General features: G+C 44.6%; 1 protein-coding gene across 5 annotated transcripts in view; it reads left to right on the forward strand.

The window, feature by feature from the left end:
• FARP2 (FERM, ARH/RhoGEF and pleckstrin domain protein 2) overlaps positions 1–27216 on the forward strand; it is a 115521-nt gene that overhangs the window by 13341 nt on the left and 74964 nt on the right. For all 5 annotated transcript variants that reach the window (XM_030327895.2, XM_032594567.1, XM_030327892.1 and 2 more), the window contains exon 2: positions 2415–2646. In XM_030327895.2, coding sequence (XP_030183755.1) covers positions 2443–2646 — 204 coding nt within the window. In that variant the 5' untranslated portion in view covers positions 2415–2442. The remainder of the gene's footprint in view (positions 1–2414; positions 2647–27216) is intronic.

Here is a 27216-nt window from a genome sequence, read left to right on the forward strand (position 1 = left end):
TAGTTCCTGCTGTCAGGGTGCATACAACCCGGAGAGGGGATTCGAATATGGTGGGTAACTGCTAACCTGAACCAGACCTGTGCCTGTCCACAAGGGGCAGTCCGTCCTTGTGCAAGAGTGGGGGCGGGAGGTGTATTTGGCGAAGTGACACCACCTTGTCACTTTGCTCATACCGTTCTTGGTTCACTGTCCCGGGAGGTTTTAGCTTTCTTGTGCTTTGCCTGCTTGTTCGACAGATCACACATGTGTGGAAGTTCTTGCCCACGTGGGCTGGAGACCTTGTCTTTGCTGGGGAGGGTTTAAGTATGTGGTAGAGGTGGCTCAGCGGGTGACTGAGAAGTTTTTAAACTTAATTCAAGAGACAAAACATTCATGAAATGGTTCTTCTTGATAACAAAGTAAGCATGGAACGGATAAAAGGGCCGGGGAGCCAACAGTTAGGTTGGCACATGAGGGAATGGACCGGAAATTTAGATTAATTCTCTAAGAAATTTACCGCACATTAGTAGAATGCTTGTCAGAGGTAAGGGAGTGAGGTAGTTTTCCCAGCATCTCCACTCTTTCTTTTTTTTTTTAATTTACTTTTTTATTTTTTTTAATTTACATCCTAATTAGTTAGCATCTAGTGCAACAATGATTTCACGAGTAGATTCCTTAGTGCCCCTTCCCCATTGAGCCCATCCCCCCTCCCACAACCCCTCCAGTAACCCTGTTTGTTCTCCGTATTTAAGAGTCTCTTCTGTTTTGTCCCTCTCCTTGTTTTTATATTATTCTTGCTTCCCTTCCCTTATGTTCATCTGTTCTGTGTCTTAAAGTCTTCATATGAGTGAAGCCATATGATTTTTGTCTTTCTCTGACTAATTTCACTTAGCATAATACCCTCCAGTTCCATCCACGTAGTTGCAAATGGCAAGATTTCATTCTTTTTGATTACAGAGTAGAACTCCATTGTATATATATGCCACATCTTCTTTATCCATTCATCCATCGATGGACATTTGGGCTCTTTCCATACTTTGGCTCTTGTCGATAGTGCTGCTATAAACATGGGGGTGCCTGTGTCCCTTCGAAACAGCACACCTGTATCCTGTGGATAAGTGCCTAGTAGTGTAATTGCTGGGTCATAGGGTAGTTCTATTTTTAGTTTTTTGAGGAACCTCCATTCTGTTTTCCAGAGTGCCTGCACCAGCTTGCATTCCCATCTGCTCTTTCTTGAGTAAACGTCTTGAATTTGTTTTTTGTCATACTGTGCTTCACTGATCAAGATTTTTCTTTAAGTTGACTTTCAAACGTAAATACACATATTTAAGAAGTAAATTTGTCATAAATAGAGAGTAGCTAGATTAATACAAAGGAAAGCAAGCTGGTATTATTAGATTCTAGCTGATACTCAGCCTCTTCTTTCTTTGTAAAAACAATGACGTGGTTAACCCTGTTCAGCTTTCTAGCTTGAAGCTAGAGAAGTTTCCATGGCATGCCATGGAGTACTGGAAAGGGCGGAGGGCATCGCTTGTGTGCTGGTGTCTGCTTAGCGGGCAGCGGGTGCAAGAACATCGTGAGAACAGGTAAGTGGTGCTGGGAACGGCCTGGCCTGGGGCCAGTGCCCCTCACATCAGGCACACAGCCCTCATGTCACTCTGATGGCCTCCATCCAGCCCGGTAAGACACCACTTACAAAACTGGGAAGCCTGAACCCGGCCCAGACAAACCTGGGCTGTCCTCACCTGGCTGTCCTCACCCAGCACAGGGAGTGGCCTACTGAATGGTGCCCGTCGTGCACTGCACTTGCTGTGTGGCACCTGCTCCTCTTTGCTGAAATGCACCATCTGGCATTTAACAGTGTACCATCAGCACAGCAACTCTCTGGGCTGCTGGAGCCCAGAGGATGTACCGGGGGACTCCAGGCGGCCAGACGAAGGCACAGGCCACTGTTGGATGAGGTCTTGTGAGTTATATGAGAGGATGCGTTGCCTGGCTTGCAGAAGCACCAGGAAATAGTGTCTTTGTGAACAGTGCTTGTTATTTTGTGATCCACCGATCCATGTATGAGTAGAAGGTAATCTTGTTTAACTCTTTGCTTTAATGTAACTTAAGACACCTAGAAGTTGCAAAATTAGAGCAGAGAATTCCTGGGCACCTGATTTTTTTTAATATCTAAATAACTTCGGGGGCGCCTGAGTGGCTCAGTCGGTTGAGCATCCGACTTCGGCTCAGGTCATGATCTCACGGTTCATGAGTTCCAGCCCCACGTCAGGCTCTGGGCTGACAGCTCGGAGCCTGGAGCCCGCTTCAGATTCTGTGTCTCCCTCCGTCTGCCCCTCCGCTGCTTGCACTCTGTCTCTCACATTGTCTCAAAAATAAACAAACGTTAAATGACTTTCAATGACTCTTTGGGGTTTTTTGTTTTGTTTTAGAGTGCTCTTCATTCTTAGCTGATGAAGAATGGGGGAGATAGAAGGAACATACAGAGTCTTGCAGACTCCAGGGACACGCTTGGGCGCCCAGACCCCAGGGGGAGTGAGCACCCTCGAGCCTGGGCAGAACCTCTTGGCAACCGCAGCACGGGCATCAGCCAGAACACAGGAGAAGCACCTTCACCTCCGAGTGAAGCTGCTGGACAACAGCATGGAAATATTTGACATTGAGGTAAGTAGTGATATTTGGAGGCATATTTCCTTATACTTTCTAAAAGTCAGGTATGATGAACCACATTCCATTTTGCTGATCAGACTTGGCCTATTTATCAAGCTGACCAAGGGTGGTGTTGGTAACACTAAGATCCTTGGAAACAGTGATTCTGAGTTTCTCCTTTTATTTGAAAAGTGATATTCTCCTGTCTTTCCTTTGAAATTCTGATACAACATGGCCCTTCTGTTCTTCAGAGAGGCTGGCTGACTGCTGTGGAGCACGGACTGGACCCGTCCAGATTCTGCCCGCTGTGTGTCAGCTCCTCTCTGAAACATGGCAGTGATTGTAGTCCCCTCTTCTCAGGGGCTGTGGCAAGGACGCGTGCAAAGAGCCTGGCACACAGGTGGTGGTGCACAGTAACATTCAATTTGTTTTTCTGTATCAACAGATACAGAAAACATAATAACGTTTTTATTTTGAAAATTTCCTAACAATAGATTGCACTGATAATGTTGGCAAAAACAAGTGAATATAGCAAAAATGTGTAAATGTATCATATAAGTGTATGTGTGTATATATGTATCTAATCAATACTTTTTAGACCCACATAATACTTTAGAAAACACTGATTTTCTAAATGGTGTTAGAATGAGTGTGCTTTTTAAAATTATTTATTTTAGGGGCGCCTGGGTGGCGCAGTCGGTTAAGCGTCCGACTTCAGCCAGGTCACGATCTCGCGGTCCGTGAGTTCGAGCCCCGCGTCAGGCTCTGGGCTGATGGCTCGGAGCCTGGAGCCTGTTTCCGATTCTGTGTCTCCCTCTCTCTCTGCCCCTCCCCCGTTCATGCTCTGTCTCTCTCTGTCCCAAAAATAAATTAAAAAACGTTGAAAAAAAAAAAATTTAAAATTATTTATTTTATATGTAATGCACAAAGATAGTCTCTCTTCTCTAATTTTTTCATAATGGTTTAAAGTAATATCTTTAGAAGTTTTTTCTGCTCTTAATGTCACAAAAGGAAGGACAAGAGAATGAATTTAAACTTTAGCAGGAGGCTTATTTGTGCTTAGAGATTTCTGTCAAGAAGTCAGGATGCTACACAGAAACTAAGATTACTGAGCTGGGGGCCAGGCTGTGATGACCCTAGAGGAAACTTCTTGGGGGCTCTGGTGGTGCCTAATTCAGAACGCATTGCATGGGAAGGGGAGGAGGGAGTGAGGGAGGGGGTCAGTGGTGGAGAGCTGGAGGTCAGGGCTGTACCCCAGTCCTCTTGCCTGGGGTCCCAGGCACACCAGCCTCTCTTGCCTCTCCTGCTTGAGTGTTTGATGGTAAGCGTCTAGTGCATAGATTCATAGTATCTGAATTCAGAGGACCCCGAACACTCCTTTTAAGGTCTTACCTGAGGAGGAAATTGAGTAGCATTTCATCAGGGCAGTAGTAATTGAAACTGGTAGGACCTGTCTGTCCAGCTTCCCAGGTCACTCCCGTGTTGCCAGAGGCAGCCTTTGCTGGGAAGGTAGTCCAAAACAGGCTACCTTTGAATGCTGGAGAGCTAGAGGCTGGCTGTGGGCTCTCTTTGGCAGCATTTCCCAGCCCCGCATGGTGCTCTTTGATGAGTCACCTGCAGGAAATGGGTTAAAGGTGTGCAGGGCTAGCTGGACTCCCAGATCTTTTCCAGCCAGTGCTCTCAAGAGTTCCACCGTTTAGCCATCTTCTGATAGACACACCCACTATGGTCTAGGCTTATAACACTCTCAGAATGTTCAAAAGAAAGAACGGAGGGGAGGGGAGGAGAGGAGAGGAGAGAAAAGAACACAAAGAACTGAGCTATTCAGAGCTTACTTTCAGAGCATCTTTTTTTATCCTGCCTAATAGTCTTTATCAACTAAAACTAGGCCCAAAAAAGAAGAAAGCACATATTTATTGTGGAGTCATAAATAACACATAGCCCTTCTCTGATATACACGCCATCGCTAAGTGTCTGGATTGCTTTATTCGTCAGCATTCAGAAGTGGCATTTTGTAAAGGTTTCACCATATTTAGGACTTGTCAGAGTTGAGTAGGTTGAGATTATTGTGTTGGGGAGGAAGAATTTTCTCTGCCCTTCCAGATCTGTTTGGCTAGACCAAGAATCAGACTGACAGGAGACAGATCAACCGGCAAACATCCAACTTAATAGCATATGTATAGGGAATCCACAGAGATGGAAATTCCTAACACAGGCAGCACGATGCTTATATGAGCTCAGGAGGGGGGTTGGGTCTGGGACAGGAAGGGGAGAGGAGATGTCTGGGAATAGGGGTTGACTGTCGTGCAGATAAGTGTCTCAGGTGAAGAGTCTTTGTTAATAGTTCTCTTCCTGGTGCAGACAGTTAGTTGGGGGGGGGGGGGGGGGGTGAAGAGCTTTTCCTGAATCTGCTGGGTTTTTATTGCTTTTAACTCAAAATAGTGTTCATGCCACAGTGGCCCATCTTGGGGAGGCCTGCCCTTGGCCCCTATAGTTGCTTCTGTTCATCAGATGGAATCATCATCTTCACTTCCCTGCAGGTTGATATTTTGGTAAGCCTGTCGGAGTCACCAGAAATTGCAGAATCACACTGCTGCCACATACCCCGAGTTGGATGGAGTACTTTTTGAATGATGTTACCCACTAACGCATGCCTTTTAGGAGGAGTTAGAATTCAGTATATTTTTTTGAGTCATTTGTATTCAGCTTCCAGGTACCCTGTCAGTGGATTTTGTTAAGTAACAGACCACTCTAAAACCTTGTAACTTCAAACAGTAAATATCAAATGTTTCCTGCATGTTTGAGCGTTGGCTTGGGAGGGTCTTCTGGTCTGGGCCGGCCTGGAGGGCCTACCATGTCTGGCACCCCAGCTAGAACCTCTTTCCACCCTCCAGGGAGCTAGCTTCTCCTTATTTGCACCGTGATGGAAATGTTCTCAAGAGTGGAAGCTGCCAGGTCCCTGCATGCTTGGGGTTCATGTGCTGTAACGCCTACCAAGTTTAACTGATCAAAACAAGCCACCAGGCAAGCCCAGATTCAAGCAGGGAAGAGTGGGGAGCAGTAGAGCTACCTTGTAGCGGGAATGCCAAGGAATTTGTGACCCTTTTATTCGGTATACCACAACGGCTGTTGCCAGTGGATCAGGAATGCATCTCTGGAAAGATGACTGTCTCTGTGAAGTTCTAGTATCTCCCATCAGTGGGCTGGTCTCGTTTGCCCGGCGACATGCTTTGTGGGGCCTGCCCCAGAGCAAGCCACGTGGCCTTCTCTGGGGGGACATGCTTCCCCCATACCCCTCTGTGAGATTCTGGTCCAAGAACACAGGCTTGTCCTGATCCATTCTCCCCAGTGTCTCCCATGAGCCATGGCTCCAAAGATGTAAAAGATCCAGAGATGGAGGCTGGTCGCCCCTGGGGCCCCATCACTGATCCACCACTGCTTGTTCCTTGACCGCTGATCACCAAACTGACGTGAGTTCCCTCCTTGGTGAGTCACACGTAGAAATTCCACCAGGTGAGTTAGCACACAAAGAAAACTTTATTTGCAGCAGAGAAGGAGATCACGGGAAATAACTTCCAAAGCCGTGACCCTCGAGCAAGGGTGGCTGGGTTCCTTTCATTTAGGGTTAGGATGGAATATTCAGAAAGGGGAGCCTCGTCATCCCGTGTAGAGGCGGGCACGCGGTCACACACGGGCCTTAAGGAAACATTCCGCGTACACACACGCTGTGTGTTGTAGAAATGAGGCTTGGGCTCTTCCTTGGATGGAGGATGGAACGTTATAATGAGGTGAGGGTAACTGTCGGCGGCTCCGTGGGTCACTCCGTGGTCCGTCTGCGCAGGCGTGAGCCGGGGGTTGAGCTCACACTGGTCTGGGTGGTCTGGGTGGTCTGGGCCCCCAGAGCTCTTCGCCCAGACTGTCGTTACTGCTTGGGGGAAGTTTGAGTTTCCTCCACGGGATGCTTTACCTGTTGGGTCTTGTGCCTGAATGAGGAGATGAGGGGGAAGGAAGAGCTTTGGGAAGAATGGGGGATGAAGGTCAGGGGGACAAGCGGGTGGCAGTAGAGCTCAGGTCTCAGGGTCCTGCAGGTGACACTCGCTCCTCCACCCTCTGCCCTTTATATCTGAGCTAAGAGACACAGGTTGTTGTCTGGGATGGCGCACACTCGTGGTATGGGCAGCAGGCCCACAGTGCACAGATACCCCCGGCTGGGTCTTTGTTGGCAGCACAGAAGGAAGGTCTTAGTGAAGCCACCCCCTGCCCCAGAGCTTGTCTGAGGTCTCTCTCCTCCTGGAAGGCAAGTCCCAGAGACAAAGTTTTGTCTGAGGCTCTGCCGAGATATTGGTGTGGCACCGTGCTGGCTCGGTAAATACGTGTTGAATGAAGGAAATCAAAACATAGATTGGGTTAACATCCTTTCTTCAAGAGTGTCCTGAATTCTCCCCTAGAGCAGAGTTTTCTGACCTCAGATTCGAGTGCGTGTGTGTTTGTTTGGGGGGGGGGGGGGGGCACGGCCACTGGCTCCTGCACACAGGGAGTTTGAATCACTGGCATTGTGTAGAATCCCTAGTTGACATTGAAGGGACCTTTTTAATTTAGGGAAAATTTTGACTTTTAGTTATTTTCGAAATGCTTCTATGTTGTTCAGTGAAAATACAGAGTAGCTCAGCCCGAAGACCTCCCTGTTGGGGTTCACGTCTCTTCCCGAGCAGTGTGTGCTGTTTCGTGTCTGTCTTAGTAAGTAAGATGGCATTGGCCATCCTCGTTACAGTTTCTTAAGAAAGGTGAGCTCTGCAGGCCCCCAGTTGTATCTCTTTCTCCGCTGTCCCTGGGTGTGCGGACGCACTGCGTGTCGCATCGCTGTGTTGACCGCCGCAGTGACAGCCCATGTTTCCAGCACTCCGACTGCCAAGGAGGAGCTGGGGGGCTCGCTGGGTGTGGGGAAACTTTGTTCCGGCCCCTTCTAGGGCTGGATCACGTGAGCTTGTCCAGTGCTTGTTGCCCGCGAGTCCAGAGGGCTTACAGCCAGAACCAGGGTCTGCTCTTGTCCAGACAGGTTTTAGTGGCGTCGATGGTAAAGTCTTCAACAGCCTCGTTGAAGTAAAGTTCACGTCCCACACAAGTCACCCATTTGAAGTGTGCGCTTCCACGAGGCTTAGTGTGTTCCCAGACGGGCAGCTGCAGCGGTCAATTTGAAAACATCTTCGCCGCCTCAGGAAGAAACCTCACAGCTTTTAGCTGCCACTTCGCTGCCCTCGTCTCCTCTCGCTTCAGCTGTAAGCGGACAGTAGTCTGCGCCCCTCCTCCATAGACCGCACTGTTCTGGACATTTCCTGTGAGTGGGACTACGTGTGTTCTTTTGTGACTGGCTTCTTTTCCCGAGCATCACGTTTCAGAGGTTTGTACGTGTGTAGAATGTGTCAGCACTGCTTTCTTTTCTGTGCCCGAATAATGCTGTGTATGGATAGACCACATTTTGTTTATCATTCGGCAGCTGACGGACACTCCACCTTTTAGCTGTTAGGAATCGTACTGCTGTGAATATTCATGTGCAGGGTTTTGTGTGGACGTGTGTGTTTCTCTTGAGTGTGTACCCAGGAGTGGAATTGCTGGGTCACATGGTAACCATTAGAGGAACTGCCACACCATTTTCCAGAGTGGCTGGCTGGGTCTGGGGCTCACCCACCAGCAGTGTGTGGGCCTCCAGTCTGTCCGTGTCCCCCCCTGCACCTGTATTACCTGGTCTCCGAGTTCTAGTCATCCTGGGGGGTGTTAGGTGGTAGCTCATTATGGTTTGAGGTGAAATTCTACAAGTTTATTTTTAATGGTTATTTTTAATGGTTAAAGAAGGGAAAGTTTTGAGCCAAAAACATGAGAACTGTACCAGTAAACAGTTATCTCCAGAGTGGTTCCTTGGGTAGGTTTTGGGTACTTACGAAGTTAACCCTCTTGCAGAGCCCTGGTACACATATGGAATGAACATTTTGTTTGTTTGTTTTTAAAGTTTGTTTATTTTGAGAGAGAGAGAGCATGCACACGTGAGCAGGAGAGAGAGAGAGAGAGAGAGAGAGAGAGAGAGAGAGAGAGAATCCCAAGCAGGCTCCAAGCTATTAGTGCAGAGCCCGGCATGGGGGCTTGATCCCAGGGACTGTGAACCACGAAATCATGACCCGAGCCAAAATCAAAAGTCAGACGTTCAACCGACTGAGCCACCCAGGTGCCCCCGGAATGAATGTTTCTACATTGCAAGGTTGTGAGGACCACCAAGAAAGCACAGCTGAAGGCTGGCCACAGTGTCCCTGAGATGAAGCTGGCGAAGAGTGGACGCTGACTTGGAAGATCTGTAAAACATTTTAAAGTTCCGTTTAGAGTTGTCTTGTAAATTTAAAGAACTAAGGACTGATACACTGTATTTTTAAATCAGTTATTTCTCTCACTTAATTCATTTATAAGGAACCACTACTTTGATTACCCTTGTCCATATAAATCGTTTGCTGCCCGCAACGTATACTTACCAGGACTTTGTAAGATAGGAGGTGAGATAACACTTTGTGGCTCTTTCTTCTGATGACTAATGAAGATAAGATACTTTCTGTACAGAAGGCACTTATCTAGTGGTTCCGGGAAAGGAGAGCAGCCTGCACAACGGAGTCTGGGGAGCCATCTGCCTAGGCTTCCGTCATGTCTCATTTTAAGTGACATTTGACATCTATTGATGGGGGTTTTAGCTATGCGAAGGTCAGTCAGTGGCCGGTTTTTTGATCTAGTAAAGTCTTGATTTATTTTCAGTGAGTTAAATGAATTTTGTGGTTTTGAAAACAGAAATCTGGCCTCAGCTCTAGAAGGTCTTTTTTTTTTCTGAGCCATAAAAGAAACCATCTGGAAGCCATGTGTCAGCTTGTCTTGTCCTGTGTGCAAAGTCACAGAGTAGAAATGCTTTCAGCTCCACACCACGTTAAGCGTGGAAAGTGTCTGAGTGTTGGTGCGCTAGAGGGAGAGGCCTTCTGCTAGACTTCAGGGCAAGATTTCTAAAACAGATATTCTTCTAATTGATAATTCACCACCAGGTTTAGGAACTGATGTGAATTTTAGCTTTTCTGTTATCTGGAAGCTAATAGTGTGGAAAAGGTGATACTTAGTGATTAAAAGAACAATCTGGGGTGTAGTTTGGGTGTGTGAGACCTCACCCACAGAAGTGAATGTTCTGTGCCTTTGCTGGCAACTGGGGAGCAAGTTCTAATGAATATGAGGTTTCTTGATTATTGTTAATCTGTTTGCTCACATTCCCCTTTTCTTTATCATACTCAGAATTTTGGGAGGAGGCTTACTTTTTTAAAAAATTGGAAAAGCTTTAGTTTAAATATGTGACAAGTTGGAGGACAGTGTCTCAGTCCTGAAGTTCCGTGCTAGTTGCTATTCCAGTAAAAAGTTAATGTTTTCCTTCTGGCCAGGAAGAAATAGTCAAAATTCCAGAAAGTATCGTAGCCAGATGTTTGTCATTGCTCCCACATGAACATCCTAAATATGGCAAATAAACCTCCTTAGAACTTATTTTGGTCTGATCTCAGAAGAAAAAGTCAGTAATTCAGCATCTGAATTTGGAGATAATATAGGCTTTATACAAAAGCTCTTATGTATTTCGAGTGTATACAGCTATTATAGGACTCTGTCCTAGCCTCAGAACCCTGTTATTTTGTCTGAGAAAGCTGATCTGTTTCTTTGACCATGATGCCCAGGAATATGGCCAGGTGGTACAGGGCAGAGATGTGGATGTTTTTATCCTCAGTGACTGAGACATGTCATCAAAGCTGCTGGTGCCGGCTCCCCCCGCCAACCCTAATGCGCGTGCGTGCACACAGCTCGAGGTCGGCATACACAGTCTGTTGGATGTGATGTCGACGGAGGAGAAGCTAGACCAGCAAATGGAAAAGAAAAGGGAACTGTTGTCCTCCTGATCTTTGTACCGGTGAGAGTCCCATCACCATGGTTACGTAACAGAGAGTGACCGAGATCTCTCAGTGTCTTGGCGGAGGGTCACCTGGACGTGGAATGCCACTTCTTGGGCACCTCAGTTCTGGTAGTTGGCAGTTTTATCTCCTATCATCAGCAGCCCCAGCAGGATATGGGAATGAGACGGAATGAGCCCCCAGGTGACACAGGTAGCAGCTAACCTCTCCAGCTGGGAGCCTGCTCTCGTGACCACCCCCGTGCTGTCTCCAGAAACCTTGTGCTCTCTCTCTTTTTTTTTTTTAATTTTTTAAACGTTTTTATTCATTTTTTGAGAGACAGAAACGGTGCAAGCAGTGGAGGGGCAGAAAGAGAGAGAGAGAGAGAGAGAGAGAGAGAGAGAGAGACAGCAAGACAGAATCCGAAGCAGAATCTCGAACTCACGAACCATGAGATCATGCCCTGAGCAGAAGTCAGACGCTTAAACTGACTGAGCCACCCAGGAGCGCCACCCTGCCCCGTGCTCTCGTCTTACCCCAGTGATACTCTCATTTCTCATCCCGAATGGTTCTGCTTTGGCTTGTTCCTAGAAGGCTGAGGAGCTGAACATATACCTAATTTACTGACTTGGCCTTTGACCCATGGCTCCCTTCAGTTCTTTTCACCTCTTCCCCAAAATTTCAGATGCCTGCATTCTTGGCCCACCTCCCCACAAGTAGGTGACCCACTTGAGGGTGATGCTTGCCTGATGAGCTCTTCTTTGGGGCCCCCTTGCCCAGCATTCTTGGTCCCCCTTTCCTCGGCCAGCTTCTTTCTCTCTGTCCCTAAAGAATCACCACACAGGGGCACCTGGGGCCTCAGTCAGTTGAGTGTCGGACTTCAGCTCAAGTCGTGATCTCAGTTTGTAAGTTCGAGCCCCACGTCGGGCTCTGTCCTGACAGCTACGAGCCTGGAACTGCTTCAGATTCTGTGTCTCCCTCTCCGTCTGCCCCTCCCCTGCTCGTGTTCTGTCTCTCTCTCAAAAATAAATAAACGTTAAAAAAAATTTTTTTTTTAATGAATTGGTTAGTCCCTGCAAGGGGCAGCCTTTAAAAAAGAAAAAAAATCACCACACAGGGCAAGTTAGGACCAAGTTTTAAATCTCAACCCTAGGCCTCTTGACGGCGTATAGAAGTGCCTTGTTCCAGGTCTGGGGACAGCTTTGATCAGGTGACCCATCCGGAACTGTGGGATGACCTGGTCCATGTCTCCTCCCACTGGGGCCATGTGGGTTGCAGTTGAGGGCAGTTCCCAGAGGCCAGAAAGGCCCGAAGTCCTCCAGTGCAGGCCTTCCCTCGGCTGCCCTGCTAGTCCCTGTTGCCCTGGGCTCAGCGCAGTGTTTTCTGGATGCACTAGAATTCAGTCTTGTTCTGTTGGGAACACTGAGGTTGTATATGTTGTCGTGGGGACGCGTGTGGGTTTCTCGAGGGTGTGTTCCTAGCATAGACTTTGTGGTTGTGAGATGTGCCCACTCTGGCCCTGCCCAGGTCATGCAGGACGGTTCTGCCAGCCGGTTCTCCTGTCATACGTTCCCTTCCTCCACACAATGCTCCCCAGACCGTGTGCCTCTCTCCCCTCCTGTCGAGCTGTCCCCTCCTCCTCTGTGGAGGACTCTTACCCTCTCTTACCCTCCAGTTCCATCCTCCTGCCACCGGCTTGACAGGAGGGACTTGTCCCTCCTTCCTGCTGCTACAGCCTCCAGGGGCCTCGGCACCGAGCCGCAGACTTGGCTTACAGGGTATTGTTGGCAGGGGTCTCAGGTGATTCTGGGCAGGACCAGGGCCTGTGGCTTTAAGAAGAGTTGGTATGTTCTGGAACGTGTACCCTCCCCACCTGATTCCAACCTTTGTGCCCTTTTCTCCTGGCCCTGTCCTTCGTTCGTTCGTTCGTTCGTTCGTTCTTCATTCACCCACCCACCCATCCATCACTGAACAAGATTCAAAAACCCTCTTCTCTGTACCAAGAAGGTCCAATGTTGTTTTCACAGCCAACTTGGAGTGTCTTCCTGTGGAGCATTTCTAGAGCACACCAGCCCCACGGTTCATTATCAGTGTCAATGGTCACTTCCAGATCCAGAAAGAAACCAAGATTCTCCAGAAAACTAATTGTAGACTTATAATTTTCTCTTTTTTCAAAGAGAGCATTCTGCTTTTTTACTTCTTGTATTTTTTAAGTGTATTTTTTTTTTTTTTTTTTTTTAGTAATTTCTACCCACAACGTGGAGCTCAAACTCACAATACCAATGTCAAGAGTTGCACACTCTTCCAACTGAGCCAGCCAGGCACCCCTGCATTTTCACTTCTGTAGAGTGTTTTGTAACATTTTTTATTACTCTCGCACGATGACGTGCTCACTGGGGTCAGCGTCCACAGAGGAGCTGTGCTCTGGCGAGGTCCCTCTCGCTTCTCTGCTGCTTGCTGAACTGACTGTGGCTGCAAGACCAACCAGGATGTCACTTGGGGTTCCTGATGCTCCTGGTTTTAGATGGAACTCATCTGCAAAGTAATTCAGTTTCTGTCATACAAATAATTCGTTGTAGAGAAATAGAAAAATTTAAGTGATCCATGACCAAAGATAACTACCCAGAGGGAACAGCCATTCACATTTTTCTGAATATCTTTCTTTTACTTTTTACCTACCACATATATTAAATAAAATTGGAATCAGATTTACATGCATTTTTGTAGTCTATTTTTAAATTTAACGCACTGTGAATATTTTTCTGTGTAATTACTCTTTAAAAAGTCTTTAATGGCTACAAAGTTTTCTGCTTTCAGTTTCTCTATAATAAGTCTTTATACACATTCTTGATTGTTTCCTTTAGATAAATATGTACAGTGGCAGTCCTACACCAGAGGGTGTTATGTGTCTTTGTGAGGCTGGGACGGGTGCAGTGAAATCACTCTCCTCCGCACCCCCAGTAGTGCTCACCAGCGCCTGCTTCTCCCCCTTCGGCAATGTTTCTTACAAGATTTTTTTTTTTTTTTTTGCTATTTCTTTCTTTTTTAAATATTTAGTTAGTATATAGTACAACAATGATTTCAGGAGTAGTTTCCTCAACGCACCAGACCCACTTAGCCCATCCCCCCTCCCACAACCCCTCCAGCAACCCTCAGTTTGTTGTCTATATTTAAGAGTCTCTTATGTTTTGTCCCCCTCCCTGTTTTTATATTATTTTTTCTTCCCTTCCCTTGTGTTCATCTGTGTCTTAAAGGCCTCGTATGTGTGAGATCATATGATAATTGTCTTTCTCTGACTAACCAATTTCGCTTAGCATAAATACCCTCCAGTTCCATCCACGTAGTTGCAAATGGCAAGATTTCATTTTTTTTGATTGCCGAGTAATACTCCATTGTATATATATACCACATCTTCTTTATCCATTCATCCATCGATGGACATTTGGGCTCTTTCCGTACTTTGGCTCTTGTCGATAGTGCTACTGTAAACATGGGGGTGCATGTGCCCCTTCGAAACAGCACTCCTGTATCCTTTGGATAAATACCTAGTAGTGCAATTGCTGGGTCATAGGGTAGTTCTATTTTTAATTTTTTAAGAAACCTTCATACTGCTTTCCAGAGTGACAGCACCAGTTTGCATTCCCATCTTATAAAAATTTTTAATAAAATCTCCAGTTTAATGGGCAGGAGCCTGGGGTGCCTGGGTGGCTCAGTCGGTTACGCGTCCGACTTCGGCTCAGGTCACGATCTCACGGTCCGTGAGTTCGAGCCCCACGTCAGGCTCTGGGCTGATGGCTCGGAGCCTGGAGCCTGCTTCCGATTCTGTGTCTCCCTCTCTCTCTGCCCCTCCCCCGTTCATGCTCTGTCTCTCTCTGTCTCAAAAACAAACGTTAAAAAAAAAAATTTTTTTTTAAAAATGGGCAGGAGCCTGTTTTTTATAAAACTTCTGGTTTTTTGTTTTGTGGGTCTAGGGAGGATTTTTCTGGTGTTTGATCTGCATCATTTGTTTTTTTTTTTTTTTTATTGTGGTAAAATACATGCAACAAAAATGTAGCATCTTAGCCACCTTTTTTATGTTTTTAAATTTATTTTTGAGAAAGGGAGCACATGAATGTGGGGGAGGGGAGGAGAGAGAAAATCCCAAGCAGACTCTGAGCTGTCAGCGTAGAGCCCGATGCGGGGCTCAAACCCACAAACTATGAGAACATGACCTGAGCCAAAATCAAGAGTCAGACAATCAACTGAGCCACCCAGGCGCCCCTTAGCCACCTTTAAGGGCACACGGCTCAGGGGCCTTAAATACATTCACGCCGCAGCACGGCCGTCACTGCCATCCTCTGTGCAGCTCTTTTCTTCTTGTAAAACTGAAACTCTGTCCCCATGAGACACTGACTCTCCGTCCCCCATCCCCAGCCCCTGGCACCCACCCTTCTGCTCTCTGTCCCTGTGAATCTGACGACTCTGCGTGTCTTCTCGTGACTGGCTTGATCACGGAGCATAATGTCCTCAGGGCTCCGCCATGTGGAAGCAGGCGTTAGAATTTGCTTCCTTTTTAAGGCTGAACAATATTCCATCGTGCAGGTGGACCACACTGTGCTCCTCCGTTCATCTGTCAGTGCTGCTTCCATATTTCAGCTGTTGGGGATAACGGTGCTCTGGACGCGGGGGTGCAAACACCTCACAGAGACCCTGCTCTCACTTCCTTGGATGTACACCCAGCAGTAGAATTGCTGGATCGTGTGGTAATTCTGTTTTTAATTTTTGAGGAATCCCCGGGCTATTTTCCACATTGGCTGCACCAATTCACATTCCCACCCACAGTGGATGAGGGTCCCATTTCCTCACATCCTCTCCAACACTTGTTTTCTGTTATTTTGATAGCAGCCATCCTAATGGGTGTGAGGTGGTGTCTCATTGTGATTCTTGTTTGCATCTTCCTAGTGATTAGTGATGTCACACATCTTCTCACGTGTCTATTGGACGTTGGTAGATCTCTTATGGAGGAATGTATACTCAAGTCCTGTGCCCCTTTTTAAATCAGGTTGTTTGGAGTTTGTTGATGAGTTTTAAGAGTTCTCTATGTATCCTGGATATTAACCCCTATATCAGATACATGATTTGCAAATATTTCTACATTGTGTTTGAAGTTTAGAAAAAAATAGGAGGTTAAGAGTTAGGGAAATAGCATATACATTGTATTTAAAGTTAAAAAAAGAGATGGAAACAAGAAGGAATGCTGGAGACTTCACAGAAGTGACATCTACAGTGACGAAAAGGACAGGAAATGGTGGAAATCACACATGAGAATTTGAGACCTAGGAAACAGACTCTCAGTGTGGGTTGAGCTGTGCTTACTGACCCAGAGGCCCATAGGGGCCGCCTTTGTTCAGCTGGTGTGTTTCCTCAGCACCTGCCAGGCACCCTCGTGGAAGCCGGAAGTGCATAGGTCAGCAGGATGGACAGTGAGCTCAGCCTTCTCGGTGCTTGTTCTGCAGCAGGAGTTTGACAATGACCACGGCGAAACACAGAACACTTAGTGCTCGGGAGAGAGACAAAACGGGAAGGGGACAGGAATGTGGGGTTTGCACTCTGAGATAGCAAGGGAGTGGGGCTCAGACCTCTCTTCTCAGGAAGAGTGTTCAGGGTGGTTGGAACAGTGGCCTGGAGGTGCAGGCAGAAATGCCCCAAGGGCATGATGACTGGACCAGAGCCAGGTCAGGGCTGGTATGGAGAGGAGGAGCAGGACAGTGCTGACCATCAGTTTCGTCCTGGAAGGATTTTGAAGCAGGAGCCCACAGGATTTGCTGTGCAGAAGATGTTGGCACAGAAACCAAAGAGCCAAGGTGATGCCAGCTTGGGCCTCAGATAGGGGCCATGAGGAGAGCTGCTTTGGGAGGATGGTCGGGAGCTATTTGGGGACACAAGGAGCCTGAAGTGATCCTCAGCATCTGAGTGGAGGGTCCTTGCCGTGTCCTTTAGTGACCTGCACTCTCATACACAAGGGCAGGGACAGCCATTGCTGTGACCTTCCCGAGATGCTAGTATTGCCCTTGTGTGGTGCTGTGATTGCGTTCATACTGGTTCATGTCAAAGGACAAGTGTCACAAGTGTCATGCTGTGGGCCAGGGAGGCAACTTTTTAAAACTATCCTCAGTCTTTGACTCCTGGTTGCAGTAATTATGGGGCTTTTATTTTTAGAGATTTTGACTAGTCATTAAAGAGAAACATGAAAACATCTGTTGGTGCTTCCAAACTGCTGTTGTTGGAATGCTGTGGAATGTTCTTGTGCACACGTGTTATGCTTTTATGTGTATAATTGTATAGTTTATATAACACAGCTTCATTTTGCCACAGTGGCAGAGAGGATCCCAGCCCTTATTCAAGAGCTTTTTCTGATGATGGTGAAAAAAGAAATATTTTCTTCCTTAATCCACAATCTTAAACACCTGCCTGGAACTAATAACCTTCTCAAAAGCTTCAGTTTAGACTTCTGTGAAATAAGTCCTTTGATAAACTAAAATGTCTTTCTGAAATAAGTCTCATGTTCCTGATTATGAAAAATACGTTCTTAGTTTTCTGTACTTAAATATTCGTAATGTTTCTTCATATCATCATAACTTTACTTTTTAAATTTGTTTCTCACTAATAGGTGGCAGTATGCTTTTGGCAGGGGGGCATGTATTGGTATTTGAAACTGGTAAAGTCAGATTTTTATAGCAGAAGAAAAACCAGTTTTTTCCTATTAAAGTAATTTTTGTTAAGACCACTCAGAATCACCTGAAGGCTCTAGACGTTGCTGTTCTCCTGGAAGATATGCTGAAAGATACATGTTAAAAATACATAGTGGGGCACCTAGGTGACTTAGTTAAGCGTCCGACTTCAGCTTGGGTCATGATCTCATGGTTCATGGGTTCGAGCCCCACATCAGGCTCTGTGCTGACAGCTCAGAGCCTGGAGCCCGCTTTAGATTGTGTCTCCCTGTCTCCATGCCCCTCCCCCCTCTCAAAAATAAATAAAGATTAAAAAATTTGTTTTTAAATACATAGTGAGCTCTTTCAAATCAAACTTCTGTTAAATCAAGAACATTCAGCTCTGTAGTTGCTTGCTTTTGGCATTAATTTACATCAATCTTCCATCTTTTAAAACCACACAGAATAATAAAAACATGACCTAAATGTCATTATGAATGCAAATTGTAATATGAAATGAAATTATAAATTAGGTATAAGTAGTAACATCATAAAAATTGAACTTGTTAGTGTATTAACATAAAAATAAAAATTGAACTTGTTAGTGTATTAACATAAAAAATAAAAATAGGTACGGGGCGCCTGGGTGGCTCAGTTGGTTAAGTGTCTGACTTCGGCTCAGGTCATGATCTCACACTCTATGAGTTTGAGCCCCACATCTGTGCTGACAGCTCAGAGCCTGGAGCCTGCTTTGGATTCTGTGTCTCCCTCGCTCTCTCAGCTCCTCCCCCGCTTGTACACTCTCTCACAAAAATAAATAAACTTAAAAAAAATAAAAATAAAAATAGGTACCTTGAGAGAGGACAGACTCTTGCTGAGAACACAGGCTTTACAGGGGGTCAATTTTTTTCTTACTGGAATTAAATGTGGAGACAAGTAAGAGCACTAGAGAAAGTAAATTGTTTTTGGAACGTTGTTTCCATAAAGTTCTGGAAAAACAAAATTTCCTATTGCTGTAGATTTTCTGCAGTTTAGAAATTAATGCTGTTATTGTTAATTATCCAAGTCAGTTGGGTTTATAAAATAATAACATTTTGTGTGCTTTTTTGTGTTGTCTTTTTGTTTTGCATTTTCTGCCCCAGGAAGTTTCTGTATGTATTTTTTTAATTATAAAATTGATACATGCTCACAGTAAAAAATTCAGTCAATATAAAAGAGTACAGAGGAAAAGAAAATTTCTTACTCTTTTACACCCCAAAATAGCCTCTTTGACGTTTTGGTCATATTATCCGTTTAATTCTTCCTGACCATTTTTAGTCTTGTTTATGCACTTATGTGCACACACACACATCATCCATAATATCACTTCTGTCCATGTGATTACTTTAGCACTGAGGAAGTAAATTAGCCATTGGTAATGTGTTCGTGTCTATTCCTCTTCTTATCTCCTGTAATTGTTGTTTTATGAATGTTGACACTAGATTCACTTGTACAGAGATATTCATGGTTATAGCTTGACGAGGACGGCACTGTTTTCCTTTTATAAAATGTCCTCTTTCTTTTGTTCTAGTGCCTTTTTGGCCTAAATGCAACTGTGTATTCTCTAAGTTCAGGTTTCCCTTGCTGTTCTGTTGTTGTTGTTGTTTACAGTATGCCTGGTACACTCATTGCATAGTTTTATTTTTCAATCTTTCTGAATCATTTGCTTTAGATGTCCTAACCTAATGGCCAACATTAAGTATTTACCATATTCTGAGTGCTGTTCTAAAGTGCTTTGCAGGATGTGTTACTTAATTTCATCCTCACCGTTTGCATTATAATTAGTTTTATACTTAAGAAAACTGAGGTAAAGAGGTTTCTTAAAACTTACTACTATGGGGCGCCTGGGTGGCTCAGTTGGTTAAGCAGCCGACTTTGGCTCAGGTCATGATCTCACGGTCCGTGAGTTCGAGCCCCGCGTCGGGCTCTGTGCTGCCAGCTCAGAGCCTGGAGCCTGTTTCAGATTCTGTGTCTCCCTCTCTCTGACCCTGCCCTGTTCATGCTCTGTCTCTCCCTGTCTCAAAAATAAATAAAGTGTTAAAAAAAATTAAAAAAAAAAAGTTACTACTAGAATTTCTAGCCAGGACAATTGGGGAAAATAGAAAAAGAAGAAGAAAATTTTTTAAAAAGGCATCCAGGTTGGAAAGGAAGAAGTGAAACGATCTCTGTTTACAGATGACATTGTCATAATATGCAAAATCCTAAGGAATCTACCTCAAAAAACCCAAACAAAAAACTATTAGAACTAATAAACAGATTCAGCAGGGTTTCAGGATACAAGATCAATATACAAAGATCTTGGGGCACCTGGGTGGCTCAGTCGGTTAAGCGTCCGACTTCGGCTCAGGTCATGATCTCGTGGTTCATGAGTTCAAGCCCCGTGTCAGGGTCTATGCTGACCAGTCAGAGCCTGGAGCCTGCTTCAGATTCTCTGTCTCCTCTCTCTGTCCCTGCTCATAATCTGTCTCCATCTCTCTCAAAAAAATACAACATTAAAAAAAAATTTTAATGTATAAAGATCACTTGTATTTCTTTATAATAGTAATGAACAATTCCAAAATAAAATTAAGAAAACACCTTAATTTACACATCAAAAAAAAATACTTGGGAATAAATTTAACAAGAGAACCTCAAAACTTCTACACTCTCTGGTTATCAACTACTAATTTCTTAAGGAAGAAATCTGTTATAACCCATAAGAAGAGAGTTTTAAAAAGCTAATTAGCGGGGCGCCTGGGTGGCGCAGTCGGTTAAGCGTCCGACTTCAGCCAGGTCACGATCTCGCGGTCCGTGAGTTCGAGCCCCGCATCAGGCTCTGGGCTGATGGCTCAGAGCCTGGAGCCTGTTTCCGATTCTGTGTCTCCCTCTCTCTCTGCCCCTCCCCCGTTCATGCTCTGTCTCTCTCTGTCCCAAAAATAAATAAAAACGTTGAAAAAAAAAAAATTAAAAAAAAAGCTAATTAGTGACCCGGAGATTTTGAATTAAGCTTTTTTTTTTAATTGAAGTATGCTTGACACACAATATTACATTAGTTCCAGGTGTTTAATTAAACTTTTTAGGGAGTGTCTGGATGTCTTGGTCAGTTGAGCATCTGACTTGATTTTGGCTCAGGTCATGATCCCAGGGTCATGAGATTGAGCCCCACGTCCAGCTTCACACAGCATAGAGCCTGCTTAAGATTCTCTCTCTCTCCCTTTGTCCCTCTCTCCAACTCGCTCACTCTCTCCCTAAAATAGAATAAAATAAAAAGATTAAAAAAAAAAAAAAACTTTTTAGGAAAGAAGAATCCAAAGAGAATAACCCAGAGAGGCTTTTTCTCCCTCCCAGTATAATTATCAAAATAATTACAAATTCATGAGCCCAACAAAATTCTAATCAAAACACAGTCCACTGATTTGTTTATAGGGTCTAATTATCCTTCCTTTACATTGTCCATCTATTTTCCTATGTTTTAGAACTTAAATTACAGTTGTAGAGTATTTATGTTGAATCCAGCTGCAAAATTATTTACTGGTTTTCACATTGCAGTTTTTTCTAAAAACTAAACATGGTAATACATGTAAAGTCCTAAAATAATTGAATCACTGTTCCTATCTGTATTTACATTTGGCCTCTCTACTAGAAGTACTGATATATGAGATAGAACCAAATTTTATATTTTCTCTGGAAACCTATATTAATTAGAAAAAAAAACCCTAGGGGCGCCTGGGTGGCGCAGTCGGTTAAGCGTCCGACTTCAGCCAGGTCACGATCTCGCGGTCCGTGAGTTCGAGCCCCGCGTCGGGCTCTGGGCTGATGGCTCGGAGCCTGGAGCCTGTTTCCGATTCTGTGTCTCCCTCTCTCTCTGCCCCTCCCCCGTTCATGCTCTGTCTCTCTCTGTCCCAAAAATAAATAAACGTTGAAAAAAAAAAAAAAAAGAAAAAAAAAAAGAAAAAAAAACCCTACATACTACTAAAAACAAATCCAATAAATCTCACTCTATATTTATGAAAAACATGATTTTTAAAGAGAAATTTTAAACACTAGAACCAAATGTCAAGACACTGAGATTTTTTTTCTTCAACAAATACTTAAAGATTAAAGGCAAAGATTGGGCTAAGTGAACATATATTATTCATTTCCATTTTAGGATGGTGTTTGCCAAAATATAATACATACTCATTAGCAACTTTTGCTGGTGCTTCTAGCAAAAGACAGTAAAATGAAACCTAGAGCTCAGCTGTGGAAGTCCAGGAATTTTGCTTTGCATGTTATCACTCCACTTCATCATGCCATGTTCAGGACAGCCCAGATTCCAGTGATCATGAGAGACCATAAAACAGAATTCCAAACACAGATATTATGAGCTCCGGTGAAACTATTACTTTTTTTTTTTTAATTGTGCACTGAAAACTGTAAAGCAGGACGCCTGGGTGGCTCAGTTGGTTGAACGTCCAACTTCAGCTCAAGTCATGATCTCACAGCTCATGAATTCAAGCCCCACATTTGGGTCTCTGGTGTCAGCACAGAGCCTGCTTCAGATACTCTGCCTCCGCCCCCTCAATCCCTCCCCAGTTCGTCTGTCTCTCTATACCAAAATAAATAAACTTTAAAAAAAAAAAAAAAACAACGTAAAACTGTTGCAAGAAACTAAAGAATAGCTAAGAAAAGACATCCCATGTTCGTGTATCAGAAGACTTACCATTAATGGGGTACCTGGGTGGCTCAGTTAAGCGTCAACTTCAGCTGAAGTCATGATCTCATGGTTCGTGAGTTTGAGCCTCATGTCGGTCTCTGTGTGGACAGCTCAGAGCCTGGAGCCTGCTTCAGATTCAGTGTCTCCCTCTTCTCTCTGCCCCTCCCCTGCTCACACTCTGTCTCTCTCAAAAATAAATAAGCATTAAAAATAATAATAGTAATAAAAGGAGACTTACCATTATTAAGATGGCAGTACTCCTCAGTTGATCTACAGATTTAATGTGATCCCCATCAAAATCCCAGTGGGCTTTTTTTGCAGAAATTAACAAGCTGATTTTTAAATTTTATATTTAATTTTACCTAGGGGTGGGTGCCTAGGTAGTTTAGTCGGTTGAGCGTCCAACTCTTGATTTCAGCGCAGGTCATGATCTCACAGTCGCAGGATTGAGTCCCACATCTGGCTCTGCCCTCACAGCATGGAGCCTGCTTGGGATTCTCTCTCTGCTCCTCCCCACTCACACTTGCTCTGTCTCAAAATAAATAAACATTTAAAATAAAATTTTATATGGAAATGCAAGGGAACTAAAATAGCTAAAAATAATTTTGAAAAAGAATAAAGTTGAAGTACTCACACTTCAAAACTTACTATAATGCTATAGTAATCAAATCATAGTGGTACTGACGTAAAGATAGACATAGATATCAGTGGAATAGAATTGAAAGTCAAGAAGTAAGTCCTTATGTTTATGGTCGGTTGAAGAAAATACCCTAAAAAAAGTGCTAAGCCAGTTCAACAGAGAACAAATGGTCTTCCACAAATGGATGAGAATGAAGCTGAACCCTACCTAACACCACACACGAAAACCAACTCGAAGTGGATTAGTGACCTAACTGTTGAGTTAAAACTATAAAACTCTTAGAGGAAAACCTAGGAGTAAATTTTCATGACCTTAGGTTAAACAGTGGTTTCTTAGGTATGGTACCAAAACCAGAAATGACAAAAGAGAAAAATGGATAAATTGGACTTTATTAAAACAAAACAAAAAATGTGCTAGAAATAATACTATTGAGAAAGTAAAAAGAATGAAGAAAATATTTATAAATTCTGTATCTGAAAAATAGTTTAAAATGACTTACAACTCAATAATGAAAAGACAAGTGACCCAAGTTCAGATATTGCCCAAGGTCACACAAGTAGAAAACAGGTGCAGAGGAACTGTCACCCAGCTGATCCTTTTTCTCAGGATAGATGTTATTGTCTTCTCTAGAGCTCTTGTATCTCTTCTTTCTGCTCTTAATTTACAGAGGCAGTTGCTCTATGAACTTTTCTTTTTCAGTTCAAATTTCAGTCACAGCTGCATGTGCTAAGAGGCAACATTTTTCAACTGAGTGTTCATCTTACATTTGTTTTGTATTTTGTTTCTTTTCTCCTTTTATCTTGAGTATCTTTGAATATTTGCAATGATTTTAGTTTGACTTCTCATCTTTGGGGCAGATAAGTTGTTCGTGGATGGCTATCTTCAGGAGGTCTTGTATGGGTGGCTGGTTATAGCCTAGCTGAAATTTGAAATTTATCCAGTGACCTGAGGTTTGTATGTAAGTTAGCTTTGCCTTTACTTCTTCTTCGCCTGTGGTTGTGGGGGGTGGGGCAGGGGAGGGTGGGTCTCACAGTGTCTCCCTTGTGCAGCTCACATACAACTTCTTGTTTGGCTCTGGCTCCTGTGCAGCTCTGCTCCTGATGCCTCTTGCCCCTCGTTTCTGCAAACGACAGATTTGTTTTACTCCCCGGGTTCTGTCTTTCACTGTTGATCTGTATTCTTTGAGGCTTCTCCTGAAATTTGCTTCCTGGCATCTAGTTTGAGCCACCCCTATACGCCAGCACCCTCTGGCTCTGTGGCTAGTGACACTCCTCCCCCTAAGGTTTTTGGGTTTTTTTTTTAAATTTTATTTTTAATTTTTTTTTTTAATTTACATCCAAATTAGTTAGCATGTAGTGCAACAATGATTTCAGGAGTAGATTCCTTAGTGCCCCTTACCCATATAGCCCATCCCCCCTCCCACAACCCCTCCAGTAACCCTCAGTTTGTTCTCCGTATTTATGAGTCACTTCTGTTTTGTCCCCCTCCCTGTTTTTATATTATTTTTGTTTCTCTTCCATACCCCTAAGGTTTTTGATTCAGGGTTTAGCAATTTTCCTGAAAATGGAGTTTACATTTTTATTTGTTATTTTCTTTTTTGATTTTGAACGATTCTAGCAAGAGATTGAGGAAATGACAACTCAGACTACGGTCTTCAAGAGGCAAGCCACCGGGTATTGTCTGTAGCACCACCCACACCCCCTGTACCCTTTACTGTCTCCATCCTGAAATCCTTCTCACACACATTTCTGAATCCAAACTCTTCTCTCCTTACCTCTATCTCCAGAAGTTTGCCTCTGTTTTTCATGCCATCGGTTCAGATTCATACTTGATTCATACTGTGATTCAGGCCTCCTGAGTTGAGGTTTAATTTCTGGAGTGCTCTTTTCATGTCCCCTCTAAGTCATTAGTTGCCTCTCTTTTCCCCAGAGTCTCCTCATTTCATGAATGCAGTGGCCTGTTACATTGGCCTTTTTGAGGACCTTAATTTTTTTTACTGCGGTTTCTTTGGTGTACCCCACTCTTTCTGTTCACTGGGGTCAGTTCCTCTGCTTTTCAGGCTGATCCCTCTGTTTCAGGAATTTCCTTCTCTGTGTCTGCTCATTCTTGGTCACCCGTGTGTTTTTGCAAGTGAGGCTCCAGACTGCTCCTGTTGGCTTCGTTGGCCTTTGCAGTGGCCGCAGGTTGATTTTTCCCAGGCAAGCTTCCTTTCCGAAAATGACAGTTGCCTGGTTGCAGGGCCACGGGAGTAGTCAAGATCCTGGCTGGGTGAGTGGGTAGGGCACGCTGACAGACAGGTTTCCTCTCTGTGTATGCGTTTTCACAAGTACAAGTAAGAACAGGCAAGCTGCCCAGAGCCCTTCTGTTGACGAGGAAAAAAGAAAGGAATTACCTGTGAGGCCGACTGCTCTGAGAGATCTACTGCCAACCTAAGATGCTCTCCCTTTCCTTTGCTTTTTCCCTGATGCTAAGGTAAAGACAAGGAATTAGGAGGGGAAGGGGGGGCGGGGAAGAGTAGGTTGATTGCCCAACTTCTAAAACTTACCAGAAATAGCAAGTTGCTTCTTTGGCTGCTGGTCTATAACTTACTGTGTACGTATGTGGTGGGGAAACCATGAGTGTCACAAAACCGGGCCTCATTCACTTGGCACGTATCCTTTTGGAGGCGCCCTGGCTCTGACGTGAGGAGACTTTAACGGGACTTCCGCGCAACGGCAGAGTCTTTTACATCTATCCCCTTCTGTGTTCACGTCTCAGCCCCTCTGTGCACTCCACCAGTTCCTCTGTTATGAAGCTTGTTACTGACTGTGTATTCTCAGGCAGAAACCTACCTTCCCTCATTTATGAGAGCCGCTTGAAGGCACAGTGTTTTCTTTTCCTGACGAATCGGGAACAAGCAGAACAGGCACCCACGCGAGCCCCCCGTAGTTATTACTCTTGCGCTGGTAAGCGTCACCTGGCCCTGCCAAGCCTGTGCGCCAGGACATACAGCTTGAGCTTGGACAGATTACAGGAGGGCCGCTATAGATGCGACATTTTTCTCCTCAGTTACAGAACTCTTCCTTCCAAGTTCCAGATAGATGTGCCAACTGTCAGCATTTTCCAGGGTCTCCCTGTTGACATATTCAGGGTCCCAGCCAGGATCTTGGCCACTCCCACGGCCTGCGACCGGGCAACTGTCATTTTTGGAGACAAAATACATCAGGGAAGCCTGGGTGGTTCGGTCAGCTAAGCGTCTGACTCTTGATCTCGGCTCAGGTCATGATCTCACAGTTCGTGAGCTGGAGCCCCGCATCGGGCTCTGCACTGACAGCAAGGAGCCTGCTTGGGATTCTCCCTCCCTCTCTCGCTGCCCCTCCCCCCTCGATAAGTAAATAAACATATATATATATATATATATATATACACACACATATATATATATATATATATATATATATATATGCCAGTAATTTGAACTGGGAAATGTAATAGGAGTGATTATTAAGTAGTATAAGGATTAACTACTAAGGGGAGGAGAGAATGCTGAAGAATACAGAACCGGAAATGCAGTAAAGAGCGGCCAACACAAACTTGGAAGAGGTCTCCTTCTCTAGGGTCAAGGTTCAGACCTACGGTTGGTGGAGATATTTGCTAAGGTGCCACGGGAACAGGCTGGCAGGCAGGAAACTGCCCCCTGGCAGGACTGGAGTAGAAGAGGGGAGACCCAGGAGGGCACAGCCATGGGGTCTCCTGCACACAGTGGACAGGGAAGCTATGGACTGGCCATAGCAGCACAAAATCCCAAAGCCCCAGAAACAGGGAGAGAAACTCCTTCTTCTCATAGTATCCCTGGCACCCTTTCCTGACAAGGCAGCTTGTAAAAGAGAAATATCTACAGGGACCTGCCCCCGTGTCACAAAGCAAGGCAAAGAAGGGTAGATTTGGAGAAAATAACAGTAAATGGATACCTGGCTCACCCGTGTTAACAGGTTCAAATTTGGTAATTTTAAGTTGTCCTGTTTCCTTGAGTAATTCAAGAGAAACCATTGTGGAAAGAGCTAAGGTAGCCGTGGATCCATTGATAAGTAGGCTCTCGCGTTATGTCCATGTCTTATGGTAGAGATAATTTACGTGCAAGGTGATCTCCTCAGTCTAAGAACACTGAATGCGTCGGGATACATTTCTCCTTCCAGGACATAGGATCCCCTCTCTGATAAGCAGAAGTGGCAGTTCCATCTTTCGGCGCTCAGATTTAACACAAGTCCTTGTGGCTTTCCATGCAGTTTGGAGGAGTTCTCTGGTGCACAGCATTTTAGGGAGATGTGAGAACCTAAGACTTGAAAGTGTGCCAGAGTGGGAATGAAATGCCTATCAAAAATGTTGGTGACCTTTCAAAGAATCTAGAATGAATGTAGCTACAGTTTCCTGTGAGCACTCAAGATTATATTCATTGTACAACATAATATTATAAAAGGAAATTTGACATTGATGTAATTATTAGACAAGAAAATTTTTTAAGTAATGAAACAGTAGAGATATGAGTTGTATAATAGGAGTAGGCATCTGGATAGATAGATGGAGGAGTTATAATTTGGCAAATGAACTGTAAATGGG

Source organism: Lynx canadensis, chromosome C1, assembly GCF_007474595.2.
Source record: "Lynx canadensis isolate LIC74 chromosome C1, mLynCan4.pri.v2, whole genome shotgun sequence".
In the NCBI taxonomy this organism is placed as follows: domain Eukaryota; kingdom Metazoa; phylum Chordata; class Mammalia; order Carnivora; family Felidae; genus Lynx; species Lynx canadensis.